Source organism: Ovis aries, chromosome 6, assembly GCF_016772045.2.
Source record: "Ovis aries strain OAR_USU_Benz2616 breed Rambouillet chromosome 6, ARS-UI_Ramb_v3.0, whole genome shotgun sequence".
NCBI lineage: Eukaryota > Metazoa > Chordata > Mammalia > Artiodactyla > Bovidae > Ovis > Ovis aries.
Window position 1 is genome coordinate 63,959,854 of NC_056059.1, and position 27,206 is coordinate 63,987,059.

General features: G+C 36.8%; 1 protein-coding gene across 2 annotated transcripts; it reads right to left on the bottom strand.

The window, feature by feature from the left end:
- Nucleotides 1–758: 758 nt before the first annotated feature.
- Nucleotides 759–27,074, bottom strand: YIPF7 (Yip1 domain family member 7). Of its 2 annotated transcripts, XM_060417605.1 has the most exons (5): nucleotides 26,959–27,074; nucleotides 21,183–21,344; nucleotides 11,135–11,279; nucleotides 4,234–4,415; nucleotides 759–1,177 (listed from the first exon to the last, which is right to left on the bottom strand). In XM_060417605.1, the coding sequence occupies exons 1-5, from the start codon at nucleotides 27,072–27,074 to the stop codon at nucleotides 1,015–1,017; spliced, it is 768 nt and encodes a 255-aa protein (XP_060273588.1). In that variant the 3' UTR covers nucleotides 759–1,014. The 2 variants fall into 2 exon arrangements, with proteins under 2 accessions (XP_060273588.1, XP_060273589.1); XM_060417606.1 differs by lacking the exons at nucleotides 759–1,177; nucleotides 4,234–4,415 and having other exon boundaries at nucleotides 11,190–11,280; nucleotides 21,160–21,344.
- Nucleotides 27,075–27,206: the final 132 nt, after the last annotated feature.

The window sequence follows — 27,206 nt, forward strand, 5'->3', positions numbered from 1 at the left end:
AGAAATTGTTGTTGCTACTGTTTAGTCGCTAAGTTGTGTCTGACTCCTTCAATCCCATGGGCTATAGCCTGACAGGCGCTTCTCATGGGATTTCCAAAGCAAGACTATTGAAGTGGGTTGCTACTTGCTTCTCCAGGGGATCTTCCCAACCCAAGGACTGAACCTACATCTCCTGCACTGCAGGCAGATTCTTTACCACTGAGGCACCTAGTGGAGAAATTGTTTGAAACAATTATCTCAGAAAGTGAAAAAGTGAATTTAGTAGGGTAATACAGTAGGATTTGAAAGGTAGTACAAAGCAGCCACTTAAGATGTAGTACTATAATAAAGGAGAAACAAGTAGGATTTCTTTCATTCATATTCATCTATTCAGGGAGCAAATGGCAAGCTTACTGAGGACATACATGTTCAAGGAAGAAATTATAGTAATGAACCATGGTATCTAAGCTAAGAAGGAAATGAGGGCTTCAAACTGGTGAATGAATGCGTTGTTCAAATGGAACAAAACAACAGTTGGGGAAATAAATGAACAGAGACAGGAGATTCATTTCTCAGGTGAATAAAACTTTAAATAATCCTCCCCTGCAATTCTCCAAAGGTCCTGCACAGTGTGACTTTAATCAGTTGTACACAGCTTGAAATGTCATGAAGTTTTCTCAAAAGGCTCAGTGTAGATTTCCTCTACCCAGTCAGCATATGATTTTACTTACTTACAATTTCTCAGAAATGCATCCATTAAGAAAAATAGAGTCCATCAGTACAACAACTATATATCCTTTTATTTTAAAGTATTTTAAATTGTTTTAATGCATCAACCAAAAAGCAAATCATCATTCAAACCAAACAGCCTATTAGAGTCCCATCCTTAAGTGCTGTTTTGTCTCTCTGCTTATTGTTCTCTTAACAGCGATAAAAACAGAAATCATATGACCAAATGTGAATGCTAAACCATTTCCAAGATAACCTGAACACCAGCAAACAAATAGAATCCTGTAATGCCATCTTGAACACTCTTCAGAAAACTGTTAAGAGGGCAAAGAGTCCATAAAGTAAGGCACAAGGATAGGCAATGAGAAGCTGCTGTCCTTCCATGGCCAAAGCTGACATGAAGATTTTGGAGGCTGAGAGACTACACCAGCCAATGATGACCAGTGCCGACACAGTTCCAAAGGTGCCCCTACAGCAGAGACCAAAGAGATGGTTATCTTATACCAGGAGAGAAAGAAGTTATTGAACCACACTGCCTCTAAAATGTCCTTGGTATATTTCCTCCATTTGTAAAATGAGGGTGAAGGGCCATAGGAACTGAAGGCCTCGGCCAGTTAGAATTTTGAGTCAAGTTCACCATTAGAAGCTAAATATTTCATAGGTAGGTAAAAACTCAGGTTACTGGAAATAGGATTGACCTGCAGTCACTTTCATAAGTCAAAATTGCAATTACTAAAATTCTTTTATATGAACTATGTTTAGAGACTTCTTTTATAACTACAAATTTTTATTCCCTGCTTTCTTCCTAAATTTACCCACTGTATGAGCAGAAAAGTGACTGGACTTGAATTCCAGTAGGGTTGCCACCCCACAGTGCTCCAGGGCCATGTCCTGGGTTTTTGTCTGAGACAGCAAAGCCTGACACGGCTCAGGGAGGGAACAGATGGAGCAGGAAGGCGCAGATGTGTGTGGCCTCCCAATTCATTGCTGAAGATCCCTTTGGTTGGTGTGGGTGTAGATTTTTATAATATTGAAATGGATTTGTTCAATTTGGTATCTTCAAAAAGTAACTGTGGAGGCAATTGGTTCTTTATGAAGAAAGGAGAATGAAGTGACTTGGCAAAAATTGCAAGTAAGATGGCTATTAAGTCAAGAGCTCCTAACTCCCAGCATATTGTTCTGTTTGCCCTGCCTCACTTGATCTGGTTCAATCTGAAACTGAGAATTGCGCTTATTATTTGTGAGAATGACAGAAATACCTACTGTTAATAGTTGAACCAAAGCAAAACAAGTGAAAAGGTACGCTATGTAGTTTGCAATGGCTTAGATGATAAATAAACCAAACATATTTTAAAGCGCTCTAAAACATATTATGTCTATTGGCTTAATTAATGCTGTTAGAAATAAAATTTAGAGGATTCAATTTACCAGTTTTTGTGAACAAAAATGTGAGATTATATATGATTCATTTGAATGTCATAGTGATATGCCCAAAAAGGTAATTTCAGTTTCATGGTCTTTAGGGATCAGTTACTTATTCTTTATTAATAAAACTTAATGGATTCTTAAATCATCCTATACATTTCAGAATGAAAATCTAATGAAAAATATCAGACTACTGATGATTCTCAAAATTCAAGTTGTAGTTTTTATTTTGTTGTTCTAATAATCTGGGGTGATTTAAGATGCCCCAAAGCTCACCTTTGCTAGAAATAATGTCTAAAACATAAAAAAAAATTTCAAATGGCAGATCATTATAGTATTCTTTGACAAAATCATCTGACAAAATAGAAATTGTAAAACTGAACTCTGTAGTAACATGTCAAACATCCATATTAAACAACATAGTAAACAGAAGAGCTAGTTAAAGAAAATGATATGCAAAAGTCAGGGACAAGGCCCAGTAAATATCCACCTAACTCACATTGTGGGCTTTGCTGGTGGCTCAGACGCTAAAGGATCTTCCTGCAATGCAGGAGACCTGGGTTCTGTCCCTGGGTTGGGAAGACACCTTGGAGAAGGGAATGGTTAACCATTCCAGTATTCTGGTCTGGAGAATCCCATGGACAGAGGAGCCTGGCAGGCTACAGTCCATGGAATCACAAAGAACTGGACACGACTGAGTGACGTTCATTCACTTTTCACATTTGCCATTGTATTCCTCTTTTTTAAGTGTTGAGTACTCACTGGTAAAGTAAGGGTTTGCTCTATGTTATTCTGAAGACCGTTACTTCCAATAAACTTAGGGTTACCAGGGGGTAAAGAGCGGGAGATATAAATTAGAAGATTGTGGATGACATATACACGCTATTACATATAAAATAGATAACTAATAAGAACCTACTGTACAGTACAGGGAACTCTGCTCTGTAGAGGGAAATCGTTTCCCCTTCCCTGCGAAGGGAAGCCCACAATGTGAGCTAGAGGTATATTTATTGAGATATATTTAATACCCTGTACTAGCCCATATGGGAAAAGAATGCAAAAAACAGTGGATATATGTACAGCAGATTCACTTTGCTGTACAACTGAAACTAACACAACATTGTAAGTCAATGTTGTATCTTACAATAATCTTTTTTTAAAAAAAGACTGTTGTTTTCAAAATGAAACCATATTAAAACAGAAAAGCACTTCTATCTATGCAATTCTCAATAATGTTATAAAGAAAGTATCTGAGATTATATCTAAACAAAAATATTAGTCTTTCTAAAATGTTTATCTGGCATTGACAATGTCTGTATATAATAACCTATCCAACATAGTGTTAATAACCTAAAACTTGGCTCATCCAAGAAAAAAATGTGAATTGTGTCTGTATGGAAAAATGAGCACTGGTGGCAAATGTTTATTTCTAATTGTGTTTGGAGCATGGGAGGTGACAAAGAACTATGGAATTACTTGCTCTCCCCAGCCCAAAGTGGTAGTGCTCTGTATGTGCCCTAGGAAAGTGCCCAACAGACGTGTATTCACTGAATTCTTACGCGTATTTTTGAATTATAAATACTAACTGCCCAGGAAGTAAAAAAGAAAAAAAATATTGACTGAGTGTATATACTATGAAGTTCTCTAGCATCAATATCCTCACCAGGGTTCCCGGGAATTCTGCACTACAAGGAGCCCAGCTGAGAAAGAACAGTTGCTTCCCTCCTAGAAGGCAGAATGCCTGGGAGCTGAAGCAATTTGTCAGGGTTCACCAGGCACTTACTCTTCCTAATTCAAACAAGTGAATTTTCTGTAGTTGGTTATATTACCCATGGCAATAGTTCATATTGAAGAATGTGACTACAAACGAAGTACCAACTTTAAAGATAGCTTGGTTTAATTTATTTTTTAAGTCATTGAAATAGGAACAGCACCTGAGCCAAAACCGACCTACTTTCCTGAAACTGTAAGTAGCTTTTAATAGCCAGTTTCCCCAATCTTCCTACTAAAATGATCAGAAAGAGGTTAACTGTTGCACTGATGCGGCAAGCTTCAGCGATGTTTGTGCATGTGGGGTCAATTAGTAACACAGACACTTACTGCAGTGAAAAGAAAATGGCGCAGCTGGAGAGCATGACCATGGGGAGCAGGCAGTAACCGAGCACACTCGCCACGCAGCCATAGGACACTCCTGAAGAGCTCATCAAGTTCAGTAAGGCATGAATACCTAGGCAGCCAATGGCACTCATGCCATACACATAACCAAACTGGACTTTTCCTGCCTGAAACAATGGGAAGAAAACAGTTTGGATACACAATGAACATCAAGAAGAAATCAGATTGTCAACAAAGCAGAGAATACTTTCGAATTATTCAGCTCAATGTTGTTCATGCCTTTGGAGTATAAGCATCAGGAGACTGGGAGCTCTAAAGAAAACACTGATTGTAATACGGATTCAGGTCATGAAAACAATCCCCTCCTCCATACATGGGATGGCACAAGCATTCTTATATTCCCAGACTGATATTTTTATTATAGATTGCCTTTTGGGGTACTAGGCATAGGTGAGGATATATTTTCTTCCCATATTTGTTGAACAATTAAATGAATGAATAAATGAATTAAAAAATTCTGATTTAGTCTTAGAGATTTATAAGACATAATAGTAATATTAGCAAACATCTGTTGCATTTACTATCTTAGGTCCTGTTCTCGAGATTGCACATAAATTATTTAATCCACACAATATAGTGAGTAGGTATCATTGTTGTACCCATTATACACAGGAAGAAACTGAGGTGCAAAGAGATTACGGGACTTGCCTAAAATAAAATAATGCTAAGCAGTGAGGCTTGGCTTGAACCCAGGCAATCTGGCTCTACGATTTAGGCCCTTAATACCTGCAGAAGCTCCAACAAGTGACAAAACAAGGGGACCCAGGTGGCGCAGTAGTAAAGAAAATGAAAGTGAAAGTCGCTCAGTCATCTCTGACTTTTTGTGACACCATGGATATACTTTCCATGGAATTCTCCAGGCCAGAATACTGGAGTGGGTAGCCATTCCCTTCTCCAGGGAATCTTTCCAACCCAAGAATAGAACCCAGGTCTCCTACATTGTAGGTGGATTCTTTCTCAGCTGAGCCACAAATACATCTTCCAGCGCAGGAGATGTAGGACTCATGAGTTCGATCTCTGGGTCAGAGAGATTCCCTGAAAGAGGAAATGGCAACCCACTCCAGTATTCTTGCTGGGAAAAATCCCATGGACAGAGGAGCCTGGCTGCCTTAGTCTGTGGTGTCCCAAAGAGGTGGACACAACTGAGAATGCACACACATGCAAGCTAGCATATCCCAAACTTATGTGACCAGAGAATCCTATGTTTTCATAATGCCTGTTACCAGCTTAACTAAACAGACTTTATGAAAAACTGATTTACATAAAGCAAGCAATAGTGAATCATAAAGGCATTGTTAAAGGAAGTCAGACTGATGTATTCGGGATAGACCACTGATCTGAGGATTCATCAGATAGCCGTCACCCACACAGTACTGGAGACTTGTTGCTGAAGCAGCTCCATTAAACTCATCCAGGGAAAGTCACAAACTATTGTTGATTCAACAGAAGATATTTTAATGTTTGCTATCTGAGGATGCCAAATCTCCAGTTAAAAAATGCATGTCATTTTTATATATACATTAAGCTGGTTAGAAATTCTAGATTCTAGATTGAAGAGTCTGACTCTGATTTTCAGGGAAATTATACAAAACCAACAAAACTGATTCACAGAGAGAGTTTTTTTAGCTGTCATTTTTTCTTTTCCATAGCTGTTATTCATGAAGTCCTTATATCTTACAGAATAAGAATAAGTCCTTATATCTTTACAGAATAAAGAGATATTTATTTTGTAGTCAATTAACGGAGAATATCATAACCATTTTATTGTTCAAAACTGTCAAGCTATTTTGAATTTTTCTTCCTCTGCAGTTAGGGAAGTTGATCACTACTAAATCCTTTCACAAAATGTCCGGGGGCTATGCTGCAGCATTCTCTCCTGCATTAGCCATAATAAGTTCTTCTGGCTATTCTGTGAAGTAATGCTAATAATGCTAATGGGTATGCTAAAAGAAACACATCAGTTGTGTACTGCACTATTGGGTGAGTTTGTTCCACTTGGAAAATAGCAACAATTTCAAATAACTTTCATGTATTACAGTAACATTTTACTTGACATTTAACTGGATGGGATAATTCAGAGATACAAATAGTTGTAATGGTGACACACAACCTCCCTACACTCAAAGGACACATAGCTGGCCCGTGACCTTAACCAGTTTTGTGAATGGGGTAAACAGAAGGTGGATTCAATTTATTTGGTAGTAAAATTGTCCTTTTTCATATCAGTTACTGACTTCTCTATCTCTTTCTCTTGTTAGATTATCCAGTTTGAGGCTTAATTCCATTTGGCAGGGGCCATTCTCATTTTTTAATTTGTTTCAAATCCTAATAAGGGTTTGTAATTGAAGTGGAAAATAAATGTTCAGTTTCTTTTTACATTTCAAATGTTTGAGATCATCCTTGTACCATTACTACATCTTTATTTGAAATACTTCTTCTTCTTGCTTATGCTTTTATATTGGCCATGCATATCCCTATTCCTGATCACACTTATAGCTCTACTAGAAAAATTAAATGGAGCCATAGTTTTAAAACACTTGTGTATATGGTTTCAGGGTTGAAAATAATTTTAAGAAGAATAATAAGTAAAATTAAATCTGTGTTGAGTGTTTGAAGCTGTTCTTTCTGGTTTGCTTCCTGCAACATGAAGAAAGTCCACTAAAAGATATTGTGCTTTATATCAATATAAATCATAAAAATGATGAGTATGTGACTATGAATATTACACCTCTGGAGATAATGAGCAGATTTGAATATTGTTTCTGGATTGAGTCTTGTTTTCTTTATTATAGTGCACTACCAGCTCATAAAGTCGTCTTTTACATTTTAATTTCAGATATCCAGGACAGGGTTAATAGCCTCAAATGGACTCTGAGTTAAATCTGGCTTTATTGATTTCCAGCTGAGTTTTTTGGTCCTTATTGTTTTACATGTATCAGAATCAATTCTGGAGTAACTGCATGTGATAGTAAAGTTGAAGTGAAACTAGCTGCCTAAAATCTTTGAGAAAATATGAATTTTTACACATTCCCCAAAATTTCAGATTTGAAATGAACCTTAAGAATCACTTGCATAAGCTTTTTTTTTTTTTTTTTGTCTTCAAAGTAAAAAAAATGAAGGCCTAGAAATAAGAAATAAAAGGTTCAGGATCTTATCTAGAGGCAAAGTTAGGGGCAGATACAAATTTTTCACTCTCAGTTGAGTTCTTTGTATTGTTTTACACTTAAAACTGAGGATATTTAAATAATTCCAACTAACATTATGTACGCAAAAAAAGATCTTAATGGGATTAATTTTTTTCCTTTAGGAGATGGTAATAGTAATATTTTCTACAAAAAAACGAACAGCTGTTATATTACAAATTACCTGAAAAAGAAATAAGAGTTAATATGTTAAATTAATTGTTTCTGACTCTTTGATTAATTAACATGGTCTTACTTGCAACTTAATCTAATATTATCAAATTACTGTGGCAAAGACAGAAGGAACGTTTGAAACTAAATTAAAACTCTAGTTGATATAGGGTTTACTTGCAGAGTATTTGCATTTGCTGTAGTTCAAAGGAAGAAATAAGACGCCATAACTAAGTACTCTTGTATTGGATAAACATGACGTACTTATTGACCAAGTTACAATGTACAAACTAGATTTCTACCCGAATTTTGATTAGTAATATGTGTTTAGTAATGCAAAGTGAAAATTAATTTACTTGCAAATACATTTCATAGCTACCTTTTGAGAAGTATAGCTGCATTAGGGGAGTGGATAGCTGTAAAAAACAGACGTGAACTGAATAATTAATTTAAGGACTTTTCCTAGCATCTTAAATTTTCTATATCACCTCTCTTGCCAAGTTCACCATTTTGTGCCTTAATGAAACTGTACTTGTCAGACTGGCTTGACCATCTTTTTCATCATCTGCTTTTAATGTGCTGTCATTACCTCCTTAATGTAAAATCATAGACCTTTCCTACTTCTTCTTTTTCTCCCCTATTTTGAGGGGGAGAAAACATTTTTCTAAAGTATGAGCTAGAATGTCTTCCAAACTTTACTTGGGAGGAAAAATGTTCTTTTTTGGTGACTCCTAATGCCCCATGGAAAAGAAATGCAAAAAAGCAAAATGGCTGTCTGGGGAGGCCTTACAAATAGCTGTGAAAAGAGAAGCAAAAAGCAGAGGAAAAAAGGAAAGATATAAGCATCTGAATGCAGAGTTCCAAAGAATAGCAAGAAGAGATAAGAAAGCCTTCCTCAGTGATCAATACAAAGAAATAGAGGAAAACAACAGAATGGGAAAGATCAGAGATCTCTTCAAGAAAGTTAGAGATACCAAGGGAATATTTCATGCAAAAATGGGCTTGATCAAGGACAGAAATGGTATGGACCTAACAGAAGCAGAAGATACTAAGAAGAGGTGGCAAGAATACACAGAAGAACTATACAAAAAGATCTTCGTGACCCAGATAATCACGATGGTGTGATCACTCACCTAGAGCCAGACATCCTGGAATGTGAAGTCAAGTGGACCTTAGAAAGCATCACTATGAACAAAGCTAGTGGAGGTGATGGAATTCCAGTTGAGCTATTTCAAATCCTGAAAGATGATGCTGAGAAAGTGCTGCACTCAATATGCCAGCAAATTTGGAAAACTCAGCAGTGGCCACAGGACTGGAAAAGGTCAGTTTTCATTCCAATCCCAAAGAAAGGCAATGCCAAAGAATGCTCAAACTACCACACAATCACACTCATCTCATACGCTAGAAAAGTAATGCTCAAAATTCTCCAAGCCAGGCTTCAGCAATACGTGAACCGTGAACTTCAAGATGTTCAAGCTGGTTTTAGAAAAGGCAGAGGAACCAGAGATCAAATTGCCAACATCCGCTGGATCATCAAAAAAGCAAGAGAGTTCCAGAAAAACATCTATTTCTGCTTTATTGACTATGCCAAAACCTTTGACTATGTGGATCACAATAAACTGTGGAGAATTCTGAAAGAGATGGGAATACCAGACCACCTGACCTGCTTCTTGAGAAACCTGTATGCAGGTCAAGAAGCAACAGTTAGAACTGGACATGGAACAACAGGCTGGTTCCAGGTAGGAAAAGGAGTACATCAAGGCTATATGTTGTCACCCTGCTTATTTAACTTATATGCAGAATACATCATGAGAAACGCTGGGCTGGAAGAAGCACAAACTGAAATCAAGATTGCCAGGAGAAATATCAATCACCTCAGATGTGCAGATGACACCACCCTTATGGCAGAAAGTGAAGAGGAACTCAAAAGCCTCTTGATGAAAGTGAAAGAGGAGAGCGAAAAAGTTGGCTTAAAGCTCAACATTCAGAAAACGAAGATCATGGCATCTGGTCCCATCACTTCATGGGAAGTAGATGGGAAACAGTGGAAACAGTGTCAGACTTTATTTTCTGGGGCTCAAAAATCACTGCAGATGGTAACTGCAGCCATGAAATTGAAAGACGCTTACTCCGTGGAAGGAAAGTGATGACCAACCTAGATAGCATATTCTAAAGCAGAGTCATTAGTTTGCCAACAAAGGTCCGGCTAGTCAAGGCTGTGGTTTTTCCTGTGGTCATGTATGGATGTGAGAGTTGGACTGTGAAGAAAGCTGAGCACTGAAGAATTGATGCTTTTGAACTGTGGTGTTGGAGAAGACTCTTGAGAATCCCTTGGACTGCAAGGAGATCCAACCAGTCCATTCTAAAGGAGATCAGTCCTGGGTGTTCATTGGAAGGACTGATGCTAAAGCTGAAGCTCCAATACTTTACCCACCTGATGTGAAGAGCTGACTCATTGGAAAAGACTCTGATGCTGGAAGGGATTGGGGGCAGGAGGAGAAGGGGATGACAGAGGATGAGATGGCTGGATGGCATCACCAACTCAATGGACATGGGTTTGGGTGGACTCCGGGAATTGGTGATGGACAGGGAGGCCTGGCATGCTGCAATCCATGGGGTTGCAAAGAGTCGGACAAGACTGAGCGACTAAACTGAAGAACTGAATGTCATTGCTCCCAAATTTAAAGAATGAAAGAGACCCAAACACAAGACAAATGGTGAAGTTAGGATGGGAAATGCCTTCATAAAAAACAGAAAACTAATGACTGGGGAAATATACAGGCCGAAAAAACAAATCACTGCTTATAAATGCAAGTCTGTTTATCATAGTAGCCTAACCAGGAACAAGGAGACTCATCTCAGACCTCACAGAATATCTGCAATAGTCTGGAGACACAATCCAGAAGAGAAAATATTGAGTAAATAGGGGATATTTGTCTAGTGTTACAACAGAAATCACACGGAAAGCAAGAAATAAAATTTCGGCCCTATTATTTCCAAATTCCTCATGTTCCTTCAACTTTTTCAGATTGATAGTCTTTTCTAAACAACAGAAAAAGGCTTAACAATAAGAAAATCATTTATATGATTTCCTGCTTTGTTGAAAACCTGAGTTGGTGATTTGATTTTCACAATTCTATTTAAATTTACACTTTTTTATTTGTCGTAAGAAGTGATGACAGTTTCTTTTTGCCATTATGGTTCAAGTAGATATGTCTCTCTTACCGAAAAAATGTAGCCATGAATTAAACAAACAATTTTCAGTTTATAAAGTGACATACTACTTTCTGTGTTTACAAAGACAACTTCCACAAATAACATTATTAGGACATACATTAAAATCTGATACTGGGCTGTCATGTATACAGAAGTAGAAATACGATATTATAAACATGAAACTCAGATTATGCTGTAAACTAATGTTACCTCAATTAAAAAAGAAAAAAAATCATGAACTGGCTGCTGTTCATTACCAAAAGTAGGGTGGCTCCTAGAGCCACGCAGAACAGGATAGGCCCAGTGAGATCTGTTTCATTCATAATGCTGCCATCTGCTGGCTTCATTGGGTTTAACACTGTCAAGGTTTTTTGCCATATGTGATCAAAATTAATTCCAAGTTCTGCAAAAAAAGAAAAAGAGATAACATAAATATAGAAAAATAAGCATGAGTAATATTCTTTAATTAAAGTTAACTTATTAATTTACAAAGCACTTTAATCTGTTTGTTATACCATCCTAGTCTAAAGTTCTATGTAATATATATAATACAGAGCAACCTTAAAACAAACAAAAAGAATGTATATTCCCACACAGTGTCCTAGAGGATATATTTTAGAGATATAGTCAAGGAAAACATTCCTGCCTTCTTCAGCAAATATACGGTTAAAATCTAGCCAAAAGTGAAGAAATGGACATTTTCAGCAAAGATATAAAATATAATGGTAGCTAACAACCCACTCCAGTGTTCTTGCCTGGAGAATCCCAGGGATGGGGGAGCCTGGTGGGCTGCCATCTCTGGGGTCACACAGAGTTGGATGTGACTGAAGTGACTTAGCAGCAGCAGCAGCAGCAACAAACCAAAAGTCCCATCTTATTGCACATTTTGTTATTTCTTTTTCCTGCGTTTCCAACTGCTAACACTTTTGAAACTTGTTCTATGAAACATGCATCATTTTCAGATCAGTTCAGTTCAGTTGCTCACTAGTGTCCAACTATTTGCGACCCCATGGACTACAGCATTCCAGGCTTCCCTGTTCAACACCAACTTCCGGAGTTTGCTCAAACTCATGTCCGTTGACTCTGTGATGCCATCCAACCATCTCATCTTCTGTTGTCCCCTTCTCCTCCCGCCTTCAATCATTCCCAGCATCAGGGACTTTTCAAATGAGTCAGTTCTTCGCATCAGGTGGCCAAAGTATTGGAGCTTCAGCTTCAGCATCAGTCTTTACAATGAATATTCAGGACTGATTTCCTTTAGGATGGACTGATTGGATCTCCTTGCAGTCCAAGGGACTCTCAAGAGTCTTCTTCAACACCACAATTCAAAATTATCAACTCTTGAGTGCTCAGCATTCTCTATAGCCCAGCTTTCACATCCACACATGACTTATGGAAAAACCATACTTTGACTAGACGGATACTTGTCAGCAAAGTAATATCTCTGCTTTTTAAAATGTTATCTACTTTGGTCATAGCTTTTTTTCCAAGGAGCAAGAATCTTTTAATTTCATGGCTGCAGTCACCATCTGCAGTGATTTTGGAGCACAAGAAAATAAAGTCTGTCAGTGTTTCCGTTGTTTCCCCATCTATTTGCCACAAAGTGATCGGACCGGATGCCATAATCTTTATTTATTGAATGTTGAGTTTTAAGCCAGCTTTTTCACTCTCCTCCTTCACTTTCATCAAGAAGCTCTTTAGTTCCTCTTTGCTTTCTGCCCTAAGGGTGGTGTCATCTGCATATATGAGGTTATTGTTATTTCTCCTGGCAATCTTGATTCCAGCTTGTGCTTCACTCTGTCAAGCATTTAGCATGATGTACTCTGCATTACAGAGAAGGCAATGGCACCCCACTCCAGTACTCTTGCCTGGAAAATCCCATGGATGGAGGAGCCTGGTAGGCTGCAGTCCATGGGGTTGCGAAGTCAGACACGACTGAGCGACTTCACTTTCACTTTTCACTTTCATGCATTGGAGAAGGAAATTAACTCTGCATTAAGATAAATAGGCAGAGTGACAATATACAGCCTTGACGTACTCCTTTTCCGACTTGGAACCAGTCCATTTTTCCATATCTGGTTCAAACTGTTGCTTCTTGACCTGCATGCAAATTTCTCAAGAGGCAGGTCAGGTGGCCTGGTATTCCCATCTCTTGAAGAATTTTCCGCAGTTTGCTGGGATTCCCACAGTCAAAGTCTTTAGCATAGTCAATGAAGTGAAAGTAGATATTTTTCCAAAATTCTCTTGCTATTTCCATGATCCACTGGGTGTTAGCAATTTGATCTCTGGTTCCTCTGCCTTTCACTAAATCCAGCTTGGACATCTGGAAGTTCTCGGCTCATGTACTGTTGAAGCCTGGCTTGGAGAATTTTGAGCATTTATTTGCTAGAGTGTGAGATGAGTGCAATTGTGTGGTAGTATGAACATTCTTTGGCATAGCCCTTCTTTGGGACTGGAGTGAAAACTGACCTTTTCCAGTCCTGTGGCCACTGCTGAGTTTTCCAAATTTGCTGGCATATTGAGTGCAGCACTTTCACAGTATCATCTTTTAGGATTTGTAACAGCTCAACTGGAATTCCATCAGCCCCACTAGCTTTGTTTGCCGCGATGCTCTCTAGGGCCCACTCAACTTCACATTCCAGGATGTCTGGCTCTAGGTGAGTGATCACACCATTGTGGTTATCTGGGTCTTTAAGACCTTTTTTGCATAGTTCTGTGTATTCTTGACACCTCTTTTTAATATCTTCTGCTTCTCTTAGGTCCATACGGTTTCTGTCCTTCCTTGTGCCCACCTCTGTATGAAATGTTCCCTTGGTATGTCTAATTTTCTTTAAGAGTCTCTAGTCTTCCCCATTGTATTGTTTTCCTCTATTTCTTTGCATTGATCACTGAGGAAGGCTTTCTTATCTCTCTTGCTATTCTTTGGAACTCTGCATTCATATGGATATATCTTTCTGTTTCTGCTTTGCCTTTTGCTTCTTTTTTTTCAGCTAACTGTAAGGTCTCCTCAGACAACCGTTTTACCTTTTTGCATTTTTCTTCTTGGAGATGGTTTTGACCACTGCCTCCTCCATCCATAGTTCTTCAGATGCTTTATCTATCAGATCTAATCCCTTGAAAATATTTGTCATTTCCACTGAATAAACATAAGGGATTTGATTTAGGTCACCTGAATGGTCTAGTGGTTTTCCCTATTTTTTTCAATTTACATCTGAATTTGGCAATAAGGAGTTCATGATCTGAGCCACAGTCAGCTCCTGGTCTTGTTTTTGCTGACTGTATAGAGTTTCTCCATCTTTGGCTGCATAGTATATAGTCAATCTGATCTCAGTATTGACTATCTGGTGATGTCCACATGTAGAGTCGTCTTTTGTTTTGTTGGAAGAAGGTATTTGGTATGACCAGTGTGTTCTCTGGGCAAACTCTGTGAGTCTTTGCCTTGCTTCATTTTGTACTTCAAGGCCAAACTTGCCTGTTACTCCAGGTATCTCTTGACTTCCTACTTTTGCATTCTAGTCCCGTATGATGAGAAGGATATCTAATTTTCAATTAGCAGTGTTATTTAATCTGAAGACACTTACTTCCACTCTTCCTAATGAGCAATGCTATGCTAACTATGTAAAACTCCATGGAAGAGAAAAGGTTCTTTCAGCAAGTAACAGCAATCATGGGTGCACACATATTTTAATCAGGCCAAAGCTCTGTGTTGTTGAGTGTGTGTATTCAGAGACTGAATTCTTGAGACAATTAACCTTTCTCTTTTTTGAGTAGTGATGATAAAAGAAAATAACCAAAATCACTGAGGCCCAGTGTCTGTGAGTCTAAACTCATTTATATGTTTCTAATTTTTTTCCAGTGCCTTATTTTTCAAAGAATTGTGACTGCCACATTACATACTACATACCCCTCTGCTAGATTCTGTTCCTCTTATATATTTTTCATAAAAAAAGAAAAGAAAAACACTCAGACATTTGACATATACTGAATATGAAATAAATTCCAGGATTACATCAGTTACTTTTCTTACCACTCTGATAAACTTTAAGATGTAGGAAAAAAAAGAACATTTATAAGGAAGAAGAATGTAACTTTTCTACTTAGGAACCAGTAATTTAGCTGATTTCCCTCCTGCTGTCATTTTAAATTTGAATCAGAGTGAGGTGGGGGTTAGGAAAAACTGAAGCTAAACTACTATAAAGTACATGCATTTCAGTTGGAAAGAGTGGAAATCTTTTAGTTGAATGTTTTTACTGAATTTTGCTGTAAGCCCTGCAAGATTTACATGTGTTGGTCTTCCTGACAGGCACTGAGGCAAGTACTGTTAGTTTATTTCTACTTTGTGTGTTAGATGGTTGAAGTCTGGGGAGATGAAGTAAGTTTTCCAAAGTCACAAAGCCAGTAATAGAAAATTTAGGTTCTAGCACTGGAGAATCTGACCCAAGAACTCATACTTTTCAAATAAATAAATAGATAACAGTCCAATTTAAAGGATAGATAGAGGAATTGAATAGACATTTTTCCAAAGAAGACATCCAAATGGCCAAGAGGTACATGAAAACGTGCTTAGCACCATTAATCATCAAGAAAATGCAAATCAAAATCACAAAATCATTTCACACCTGTTAGAATGGCTAACATTGAAAATAAGTAAGTATTGGTGAGGATATGGAGAAAAGGCAACCCTTCAATATTGTTGGTGGGACTGTTGGTATAGCCACTATGGAAAGCACTATGGGGGTTCCTCAAATATTATAAAAAAAATAGAACTACCATATGATCCAGCTATGCCACTGCTGGGAATATATACGAAGGAAACAAAAACAGGATATCAGAGAGATACCTGAACCTCCACTTAGATAGCAGCACTGTGTGTGTGCGCGTGCCAAGTCACTTCACTTGTATCCGACTCTTTATGACCCTATGTACCATAGCCTGCCAGGCTCCTCTGTCCATGAGATTCTTCAGACAAGGGTGGGTTATTTACTATTAGTGCCACCTGTGAAGATAGCAGCATTGGATACAATAGTCAAAACCACCCAAGTGTTCACTGATGGATGAATAGATTTAAAAGTTATAGTGTATATATATATATATACACACACACACACTCACACTATGGAAGGCTTCCCTGGTAGCTCATCTGGTAAAGAATCTGCCTGCAATGCAGGAGACTCCAGTTCAATTACTGGGTTGGGAAGATTCCCGGAGAAGGGATAAGCTACCCTCTCCAGTATTCATGAGTTTTTCTGGTGTCTCAGATGATAATCTGCCTGCAGTGTGTGAGAGGTTCAATCCCTGGGTTGGGAAGATCCCCTGGACAAGGTCATGACAACCCACTCCAGTATTCCTGCCTGGAGAATCCCTATGGACAGAGCTGCCTGGTAGGCTACAGTCCGTGGGGTCGCAAAAGGTTGGACACAACTGAGCAACTAAGTGTGCGCATGTGCGTGCACACACACACACACACAGGAATACTATTCAGTCATAAAAAATAAGGAAATTCTACCATTTGTAACAACATGAATGGAACTTGAGGGCATTTTTCTAAGTGAAATAAGCCAGAAATAAAAAGCCAAATATTGCACAGTATCACTTGTTATGTGGAGTCTAAAAAAAAATTTTTTTAAGTCAAGCTTACAGAGTCAGAGTAGAAAAGTGGTTGCCATGGAGTAGGGAAAGTAGGAAGAGATTGGTAAAAGGTTAGAAAAGCAGAAAAAGAACCCACACTTTTAACCATAGCTTTGATTGAGTCAGTGTGCATCTAATCTGATAATGTTTGTATTTTTTAAAGTGTGCTCAGTTCTCCCATGTGAAGGATTGTATTCCCAAATCATTGGTACCTGGCATTTAACTTCCCTTCACAGGATTTAGTAACCCTCTTTGGTCAAAGACAGGGTATAGTTCAGTTTCTTCTATAGTGGCATGTACCTAAACACCTTGCAGAGCTAACATTCTACACACAGGGTATCAGATGAAATTTCAATGATTGCCATGACATAGAGGGGTCTTGCTCCAACAGGGACCTAGGCATGTTCAGAATATCAGCCAGACATGACCTCAATTAGGATAGAAGGTGTATCTTTCACTCTTTCCACATCCAGGGTGACAAGCGCTAGCCACCCAAACTTGAAAAGAAAGAACATGAATTTAATTTGAACTAAATTAATAGTGAGCAAACAATTCTACATTTCAACTTCCTTTTTCACTTTTACAGTGTATTTATATATTTCTTAATGAACATATACTTTGGAAAATATGAGCAGTTCATCAATTTAAAATCACGTAGGCTGTCTAATGTGATATCTAAAATAGCAGAAGATTTTAAAAGTAGACAAATGCTTAAGTTGAAGTTGATGTCACCTGAGACTTATGTTGTTTTCAAATTTTATTTTCAATTTAGACATTTACATTAACAATGTGCTTTCAGTTTTTACTACAATAAAGTGACTTTTAATTCAAAATAACTTTTTCCTCAAAGAGTGTAATTATTATGCTTGAAGAAACCCAGAAGAAAATGTTTTACAAGACATTGTTACTGATTTCAGGCACTTATTTAATGGCATAATTAACTTTTGCACTTTTCAACACTGAGTCATGAAACAGTAAATGAACATAAGATCTAACAAATTTTTTCATACATGTACACCCGTGGCGGATTCATGTTGATGTATGGCAAAACCAATACAGTATTGTAAAGTAAAATAAAGTAAAATTTAAAAAAAAAGAAAAAATATCTTATGTGTTTTTTACCAAAATACACTTCCATAATGTTTTGTTTTAAAATTTATTACATGGTATGCAAATGAGACTATATGTATTTATCAATTATAGTACTCTAATATAACACCTTGTTTTACAAGATAAAAAAGATGAAACTGTTATGAAATTTGAATGCAAAATTTATTGTTTTGCTGTCATCTAGTGGTAGTAAAGTATACCATATGTATGCTATAAAAATGAATTAATACCTTTGTTTTCTATGAAAATTATGGCATTGGCCTTTCAAATATGAACATCAGGCTATGCTACAAATATAAATACCAAATGTCACAGTAATTTTTCTAGTCTGACAGATTTGAATTGACTATTATTTATCAAGATGCATTTGTTAACACATTGATTGCACATTATCACATAGCAAAAGTTATCATTCTTACAGAAAAGCAAGCGAAAATGAGCTTTTTAGCAAGCAAACTGAGGAATAAACAAACATTTTCAAATAGCATGTTTTTGTGCAAGGGGTAATTATTATAGCTTCATAATTTTATAGATTGTTTTGGTGTACACTCAATAAAAACTAGCAAATATCATTTATCATCTTATCCTAGAAATCTTGCATATGGTCTTTTTATACCTTTTGGACAGATAAGGCTTAAGGCTTCACAAAATCACCCTGGCTGAAGAGCATATTGGATCAGAGTCCAGAAATTTCATAGACTCAAAATGGAAAATTATATTAGGTACTGTTATTTCTAATATATATATTTGGTGAGTATAATCACAAAGAGAAAAAAATTCTAGGAATTTCTCTGAGCTGTAAAAAGGAGGAGGGGAAATCTAATATATTTCCTATTTGAAATTTGAGAAGACATTACAGGAGAATGTATTATAGTTTAGAATATCAGAATGGAAGTATTTGCGGCAAGTAGAAAATATTATATTCAATAAATGTTATAGGAAAAATTGATCAACCATAAAAAAGTTAAATTCTGCTTCACATACTAACTTAAAACAATTTTCAATGAATCAAAAATTTAAGTCCAGAACAAAAAGATAACTTAAAAATTTAAGAATCTATAAGAGGATATATCTTTCTGGCTTTAGAGCTGGAGAAATATAGTCTAAACAAAGAACAATTGGAAAAAAAGTTACAAAGAAAAATATTGTGGGGTTGAAAACATAAATATTAAAATGTCTATATGCTCTAATATCCCATAAATAAATTAGATGGCAAACACAATCTATGAAAAAAGCATGAAATACATATTCCAGAAAATAATATATATCTTTACCATATAAATATCTCTAGAAATAAAAAAAGAAAGGAAAAGTCTTAAGATTTTAAAAGCAGAAAGATGTAAAAGTCAACGAAAATGAAAAGAAAGTCTAACTTCTCTAGTAACCAAGAAATAAAAAGCATTATTTTTTTGCCTGTTTTGTCTATCAAATTAACAAAGACATTTACTATTCTACTGTGTAGGTGTATTGGCTCATCATTTTTCCAGATGACTCTGACAGTGTAAATGCCTTTGACCCAGCAATCCCAACGTTATAGATCGATCCTGAGGACAGATTCTGTACAGGTCAAAGTTATCTAATGTGATGTTCACCAAAGCATTATCTATTATAAAGGAACAATGTTTAAGATTTAAATTATGGTGGTGGTTAAGTCACTAAGTTGTGTACAACTCTTGCGACCCCACAGACTAGTCTCCTCTGTCCATGGGATTTTCCAGGCAAGAAAACTGGAGCAGGCTATTATTTCCTTCTCCAGGGGATCTTCCTAACTCAGGGATCGAACCTGTGTCTCCTACATTGCAGATGGATTTTTTACTGCTGAGCCAGATTTAAATTATGATATTTTTATAGAATGGGTTTCCCAGGTGGCTCAGTGGTAAGGAATCTGCCTGCCAGTGCAGGAGGTAAGGGTTTGATTCCTCAGTCAGGAGTATCTCCTGGGGAAGGAAATGACAGCCCATTCTACTATTCTCGCCTGGACAATCCCATGGACATAGGAGTGTGGCAGGCTATAGTCTATCGGGTCACAATGAGTTGGACATGACTTAGTGACCGACCATGCATGCACTTGTATATAATAGATCATGTTTTCAAACAATATTTAATGACTTTAAAGAATGCAAAGATAAAAATGCTTATGATATAAGGTAACTTAAAAAAAAAACCAAAACTTCATATCCATAGTATGACCTAATTTTTAAATATTTACAAATATATATATATTCAAAGAGAGGCAGTATTTCATTTTTAAGTGTGTGTGTGTATATATATATATATATATATATATATTCATAGAAAATAGAATAAAGGCTGGAATAAATATTATCAAATCATTAATGATAGTCATGTCTCAGAAACAAAATTTTCAGTGACTTTATATTTTTATTCATATGTTTCTATATTTTCCAAATTTCTATTTTTGAATATGGATTACTTTTATAATTAGACAATTGATGTTTTTTTTATTTTTTAAGTAGAGATGTTGGCAGGGTCATGGCAGATGCCTAATGAAAATAGCTTATAATTTTCAGGTGTTAGGTATCAGATGTAGAAGCAACTTAGAATGCATGGTTAAGCATAAAAGATGCAAAAATTTAACTGGCCTCTAAAGTTCCAACAAATTGATTATATAATTCTCTGTACTTTTCTGAATAGTTTACATCTTTACCCTCTTCTTAATTTTGAAGGCAAACAGAGAAGAATGTTTTAATATCAGGTGGCTGGCCGTGTCCAAGCAACGATCTTTTGATCTAAAATACTGGGAATGTTAGCCTATCTGTTTTCAATGGACCTCATAGAAAAGAGAGCAGTTAGCCAGTGAACATTTCTCCTTGGCTCCCAAATTTAAATTTCCTTGAATTTTAGTTTTCTAGCATCATGTTGACATGCCATAGGAACAAAAGTAGCAGACATAAATTGGCTGAATCTTAAAAATTAAAAAAAAAAATCAAAGGATGGGCGATCCCTGAAATCTTTGGAGGAAACGTTCATCTGCAAGGGTCCCCAGGTTTCCTTGCCACCAGCAGTGCTACTTACTGGAGTCATATTCCTCCTTACTTAGTCCTACCTAGATGAGGTGAGGGGGCTCACATGAGCCAGGAAGGAGGAAAAAAAAAAAAAAACTTGCTTCTCCATGATAACAAACAAAGTATATTGAGAAACTACCTCCCCCCAGGCAACCATAGCAGAAAATAGTAAAACATGCTGCTATAAAGTAGCTTCATTAACTAGGTGGGAAGAGTGGTTACTTTGATATAATTACTTTGCCCAAAGAATGTTCACTGTTGTCTAGAGATGGCCAGGGAGTCCACATGTAAGAAACAGTGAAGAAACATTTAAAAACTGCGAGACCAACATAGTGTTAGTACATATCTACTTCAGATTTTCCCCACGCAAACAGGAGACCATCTCCCATTGGTTTAAATGTATCTGTCTGGCAGACTCTCGTTTATATGTGGAACAATCATATAAAATCCTATATGCAGCATGCTGATAGTATGCATTAAGTGCTGATTATTGCTGTTATTCTTCAAGCTGTACACACATTAATAGCACTTCCTTAACTTATCTTCTAGTAAAGGAGGCTCTTCATCAAAGCTGTCAATGTAAGAAGATGGTGAATAATAATCCTGGTTCGATGTTGGCTGAAAAAACTGCCCTGAGTAAGCTGAGGACACGAGCATCTCTGCTGGGACAAAGGCAGGCTGAGGCTGCTCACTGGCTTGTTGTCTAGAAAAAGGAAAATATTGATACTGATACATCTAAGAAAGGGATATCATGATCAAGCGAGGAAGGAAACTACAATTTTCCTTTTATAATTTCTCCTGGTTTTTATGACTATTTATCCATGAAAAAATTAACTTGCTTGAAGTTCAACTTAAACAAACAAAAAAATGAAAAGTAACTAGTTGTGAGAAAACTCTATAGAAGAATGATCCATACTGACTAACATGCATTGATTATTTGCAATGTCTTGGACCCTTCACATTTTCTCACTTAATTAATACTCTGCAAAGTAAAAACTGTGGTTTTAATCTCATCTTACAGAAAAAGAAATACAGATTCATGGAGACTGAATGACTTGTCTGGCAACACACAAAAAATTCAAGTGTTGGACAGTGAACTGAAGCTGTCTGTCCAAGCAGTGCACTTCTCCCTACATGATGCTGCTTTTCCACTGATTTTCAGGAACTATCACCAAATAGGACATTCCCTGTAAATCTGGGCAAAGAGCAATTAAAAAAATCACAGTCATACTAATGAAGCAAACCAGACAAAGACAAATATCACATAATATTGCTTATATGTGGAATCTAACAAATGAACTTATTTACAAAACAGAAATAGACCCCCAGACATAGAAAAGCTCTGGCCCTTCCCAGACAGTTATTTCCAATCAAATTATCTTTGAGTTCCTGACTAAAAGTCTTTCATAGCTGGCTTCACTGTTTTTTTTTAAATATGCGATTTAGTTTTGTCAAAACATAATGTTTCAACATTTCCTTGATTGTGCTTTTATTTTTTTATTTTACAATTTTATGTGAAAAAAATAATCTTAGTAAATAAATTCTTAAAGCTAGAGAATGGAAGAAAGAAATGGGGGCTAGTCTACAATGTTATTTGCTCATTTCAAATTGTTTTTAACTAAAGGAAAGGAAAGAAACATAAAGAACGGTTCTTGATTATAGAGCATCTTAGTTAGCCCTTTGGGAAGGTAAATAATAAAATTTTAATGATTTAAAACCCAACATATTATTACAAATTACTGAATTAGACCAAAATAAACACTGGACTCTGGCAGGTGAGATTTAAACATTACCTTGGTTAGCAGGCATCTCTTCTAAAAATCATTTCAAACAACTGCGAAGTGACTGCAAAAAGTTCCTTTAGAACAACTGGCAACATTTTGATCACATTTCCCTTCTTTTACTTTCTGACTCTATGTATGATACTTCTGCCTGTAACGATAGTCCCATGGTGGGATGTACTCTGAACCAAGTAAATTGGTTAGCAAACAGGACTGCTGGAGTCCAAATGCCTGCGTTCAGATCCTAATTTTATACTCTTAGGTAAACTGTTTCACCTCCTATGCCTCTGTTTCTTCATCTGTAAAATGAGGACAATAATAGAACTAATAAGGTTATTATGAATTAAATTATCTGAAATAAATAAAGCACTTAGATTAGTGCTGGGCATATAAGAAGCAATCAATAAACATTAGCTAAGTGTTCGTATGTCCTCTTCCTGAGACTGACCCTGAAGCATTCTAGACACCTCCCTCACTCCCTGGAACAGCATTTTCTATATTTGTAAGTAGCTGTTTTCCAGTCTGCCACTTCCTCATAGAAAACAACATTAATCAGAGTCCAAGAGCTTGTATTCCTTCTGTGCCGATCATCTCTAGCTTTTTCCCACTTCGGTTCCCCTGGAACACCCACCCTGACTTTCACAACATACCACCCAACCTGTGTTTGCCTACCAGGAGAATCTCCACTATACACATGCCAGGATTTCTATCCACAACCCCTGAAGCAATGGCCATACCTGGTCCAGATACAAACCCTCTGAGTGCTCACTAATTCTTCAGTATTCCCCTTTTCACCACCTATAGCTGGGGTTATACAATTCCAACCAGCCTGAAGAGACTTGTCTTTACTTAGATGATATTGTGTTGAGATATGGCATGGCCTCCATGGGGAAAATGTTTTTACCTGTTTCTGTAGCAATAGGACTTAACATTCACTTCCCAATGTTAACATGGAAGATAGAAGATCACTGTTAGGTGACTCCATTATAATTTCTGTGGTTGCAGAATTATGTTTCTTGTGGTCAGGTTTCTGTGTCCCATCAGATGATCACTAGCTACATATTTTATTAGATGGAAGTCCAAAACTATATGGACTTCTATCATGATGGTCGATTGATGCCACTTTCCTTTGTCAGTCTGATCCCAGGGGAATGCGGGGGGTGCACTGAATCCCAGCATCCCATTTTATCAATATAAGTCTCCAGTTAAGCCAGTAAACAGACATTCTAAGTATCCTTGATTATACAGGGTGAGTTTGATGGCAGTGTGTTCTAGGATATGGTGGCCAGGGGATTTGGCTTGTTTAACATGCCCAGATCCTGGCTCAGTCAGCAGGTACACTTAGCTATGTGGCATTGACAGAGATCTCTAGGGATTCAGAAAAGCTGATTCAGTATGTATTTGCTGAAGGCCTCCTGAAACTTTTAAAGGGAGTTTTCCAGTTGTTGTCACCTTTCTGCAGAAACCACAGTTTATTACTCTAAATAATTGGAAGATATTTCAAAAATTGGAAAACTACAGTGAGAAAATACAGCCTAGATAATTGGCTACAAGCACTGAAAATAATGTGTATCTGAATGACTGGACAGTTAAGCTTTTTAGTGAGAAAACTCCACATTAAACTAAGAAAACTTTATACAAATATATTTATTCATAATAAACACATTCAACCAGCTTCAGGTCACAATGCCATTCATTGAGCAGAATGAGGTTTTTTTTTTGATGTGATTTCATATTGGAGAGGAGAGGATGGGGCAGGGGCAGAACGAGAAAAATAGACATATTCATTATAACCTACTACTGGATTCCTATGTCTTTTGCCAGTATGGTCAGCATCTTGTTCTGATTTGGGATATATTTTAATTGAACTATTCTCTGTATGAATAAGAGATCAAATGTCAAGTCATCTGATGCAAACCGGTAAATCACTGACCTGACTCCATGTTTTATGGACCTCATAAAAGTACCACCGTTAATATACCCTTTTCTAATTCCTGAGACTTGAAGCATGGGTTGGAATTTAGGGTTGCCACAATTCAAATCAGAACTTGGATTTAAATGCTAAGCATCTGAAGTAGGCTAAGCCATCAACTTGATAATGTAACCATAACTTGTCCTCACTTGGTTATATTAATTTTCATCTTCTTGTCACCTCAACTTCTGTTGATATGGGCAATGAAATGGGAAAAAAAAAAAAAAAACAGGGTGGGTAGGGTAGAAGAGAAGGCTCTAGTTTGAGTCCCTGATTAAGGACAGAGCTTTGTCTCTATTTTATCAGACATTTTAGCTTTGTTTAGTCTGAAAACGTAGATTGCAGACCCTACCCAGGTGCTTATTCCATCTGTAGAAGAGAGAAAAGAAACAGCAGGTGACTGGATTCTTTCAATAAAACAGGAGCACAGAGCTGAAAAATCCTGTTAGATAGCTCTCGTGTGGATTATATATTTCGAGCTACCCTCTTGTAATACCTTCATGCTCAAACTACTTCTGTGCCATCACATACTTTTCTGTTTTTTCCTGACTGCAAATTGTAAATCATAAAAGAAATAAAGTTCTTTTCCCCATTGTTGAATAATTCTGCAATGAGCCAATTCTAGACAGCCTATTCCTTCTCCCTTATTTTTCCTATAAATATTTTAAATATATTTAATTTGCCGGGTAATATTCAGATATGATGGCTCAGACAGTAAAGGATCTGCCTGCAGTGCAGGAGACCTGGGTTTAATCCCTAGGTCAGGAAGATCCCCTGGAGGAGGGCATGGCAACCCACTCCAGTATTCTTGCCTGAAAAATCCCATGGACAGAGGAGCCTGGCGGGCTAAAGTCCATAGGGTCGCAAAGAGTGGGACATGACAGAGCGACTAACACTTTCACTTTCGTAGAGAGATGGATGGATTTTTTTCATCCTGAGAAATTCTTCTGGCAGCTTGACTAACGCTAGACAACACAGACTAGGGGCATAATGAGATAAAATTCCAAATATTTAACTTTAACCATTTTAAGAAAACGCTATGGACCAAAGGTTTTCCGTATTGCTTCACAGCAGCAGTTCAGCATCAGCCCTTAAGACACAGCTTCTGAAAACAGCACGTATCTGCCTGTGTCTGTAGGAGTCATCAGCCCATGAAAACAATGTCAAGATTGTCCAGGGTGTAGTTGGAACAGAAGAGTCACCACTGCCAGTTGTATTTATTCTGTTTTCTTTTTTCTCTTTATTCTGAAGTTTTCAAGGTACTTATCTGTATGTGAAAAATAAACTTCAAGAATTAATACATTTGAAATGTTTGCTATCAAGTTTTTTTGCCCTAAACTTGTTGGAATGGCATAAGAAACACACATCCCAGTTTTCCTAAGATGATCCCATTTATTCTTATTGTATCAACATTGTTACCAATAACACACATTTTACTTTTAAAATGTCTTGATTTTATAATAAATTATATGACTACCTTAGTTCTGGGTCTAATCCAATACCCTAGGGCTAGTAGGCTAACCTCGTTTTTTACTGGCTATATGACCTTGGAAAAGTTCTTTAATTTCTCTGTATTCCTTCTCACCTTTCACTAATCTAGACCCACAGAAGAATATTTAAAGAACCAACTGTATAACCAAATACAATGTTTAAGTGACTTGGCAACAAGTGTCCATTGCCTCTACAAACCATAGTTATATGAAAAAATTACATTTCTATAATGTTTTTACCTTCACATACACTTTTCTATACATTATCAAAATTGCTTTTAGATAATTCTCATGAGGTAGAGAATTAACTTATTATTAACTCAATATTAATATCCTTATTTCATAGTTTAAGACAGTCAGGGAAGTTGTCTTTCTTAAAGCGACAAAAAATGAATGTTAGAGCCAGAACTTAAACCAAATTCTTCTAATCCTACCTGCCCTATTTGGGGCATTAGTAAAGGATAAATACTAAATTCTTAATCATCTTTAAATTTATTTTCAACTCACACTGAACTATCAACTTAAATAGCTAACACATCCTGAATTATGTATATCTAGATTTCATTTAGGAATTGCCACATTGCATTATAATAGCATATTTAATTGTCCCCTTCAACATAAAATTTTAAATATTGTGTGGGAAAAGATTATGGATTTTTTCTTTATCTTTGGGATTGTAGCACCTTCCTTAATTCCTGACATACAAGCAGGCACTAAATAAATATTTATTAAATTGAATAAAAGCTGTTTCTTGAGGGGTATCCTGGAAAATATCAGGTAAAAAGAAAATGTTTTGTTTGCCCAAGGCCTGTATTCACACTCCCTGTTAAGTGATATTTTGAAAAGAGGAGACAAGCCCTTCACCTATAAATGGGCCTGCAGCAATCAAAGGCATTCATGGAGAACTGAATTCATTTCCCTGCCCTTTCCTGACATTTCTTCTTGGACATTTTACTGAGAAATAATGGGGAGAGGTTTATCGTCCCCCAAGGAAACCACCCTACCTGAAAACCCATGTCAAAATATTATGGCTTTTTAAAATGAGAACATATTTTCTCCATGTCAAGTACTTACTTTCTAGATCCATAAAGATTTCCACAGGCATTAGAATCGTTACAAGTCTGCTCCTGATTATCAATGGTGTAATTAGATTGGTAAAAGTCAGAGTCAAATTGTCCCCAGTTTGACATCCTGAAAAATATGAGTGAAAAATGGAGAAGATTTGAAGCAATAAAATTTCTTTTGAGGTATTTACAGGATCAATAGACAATATGATTATGACTGGATTCCTATTAGAAAACAAGCTATTCTCTGAATGGGGG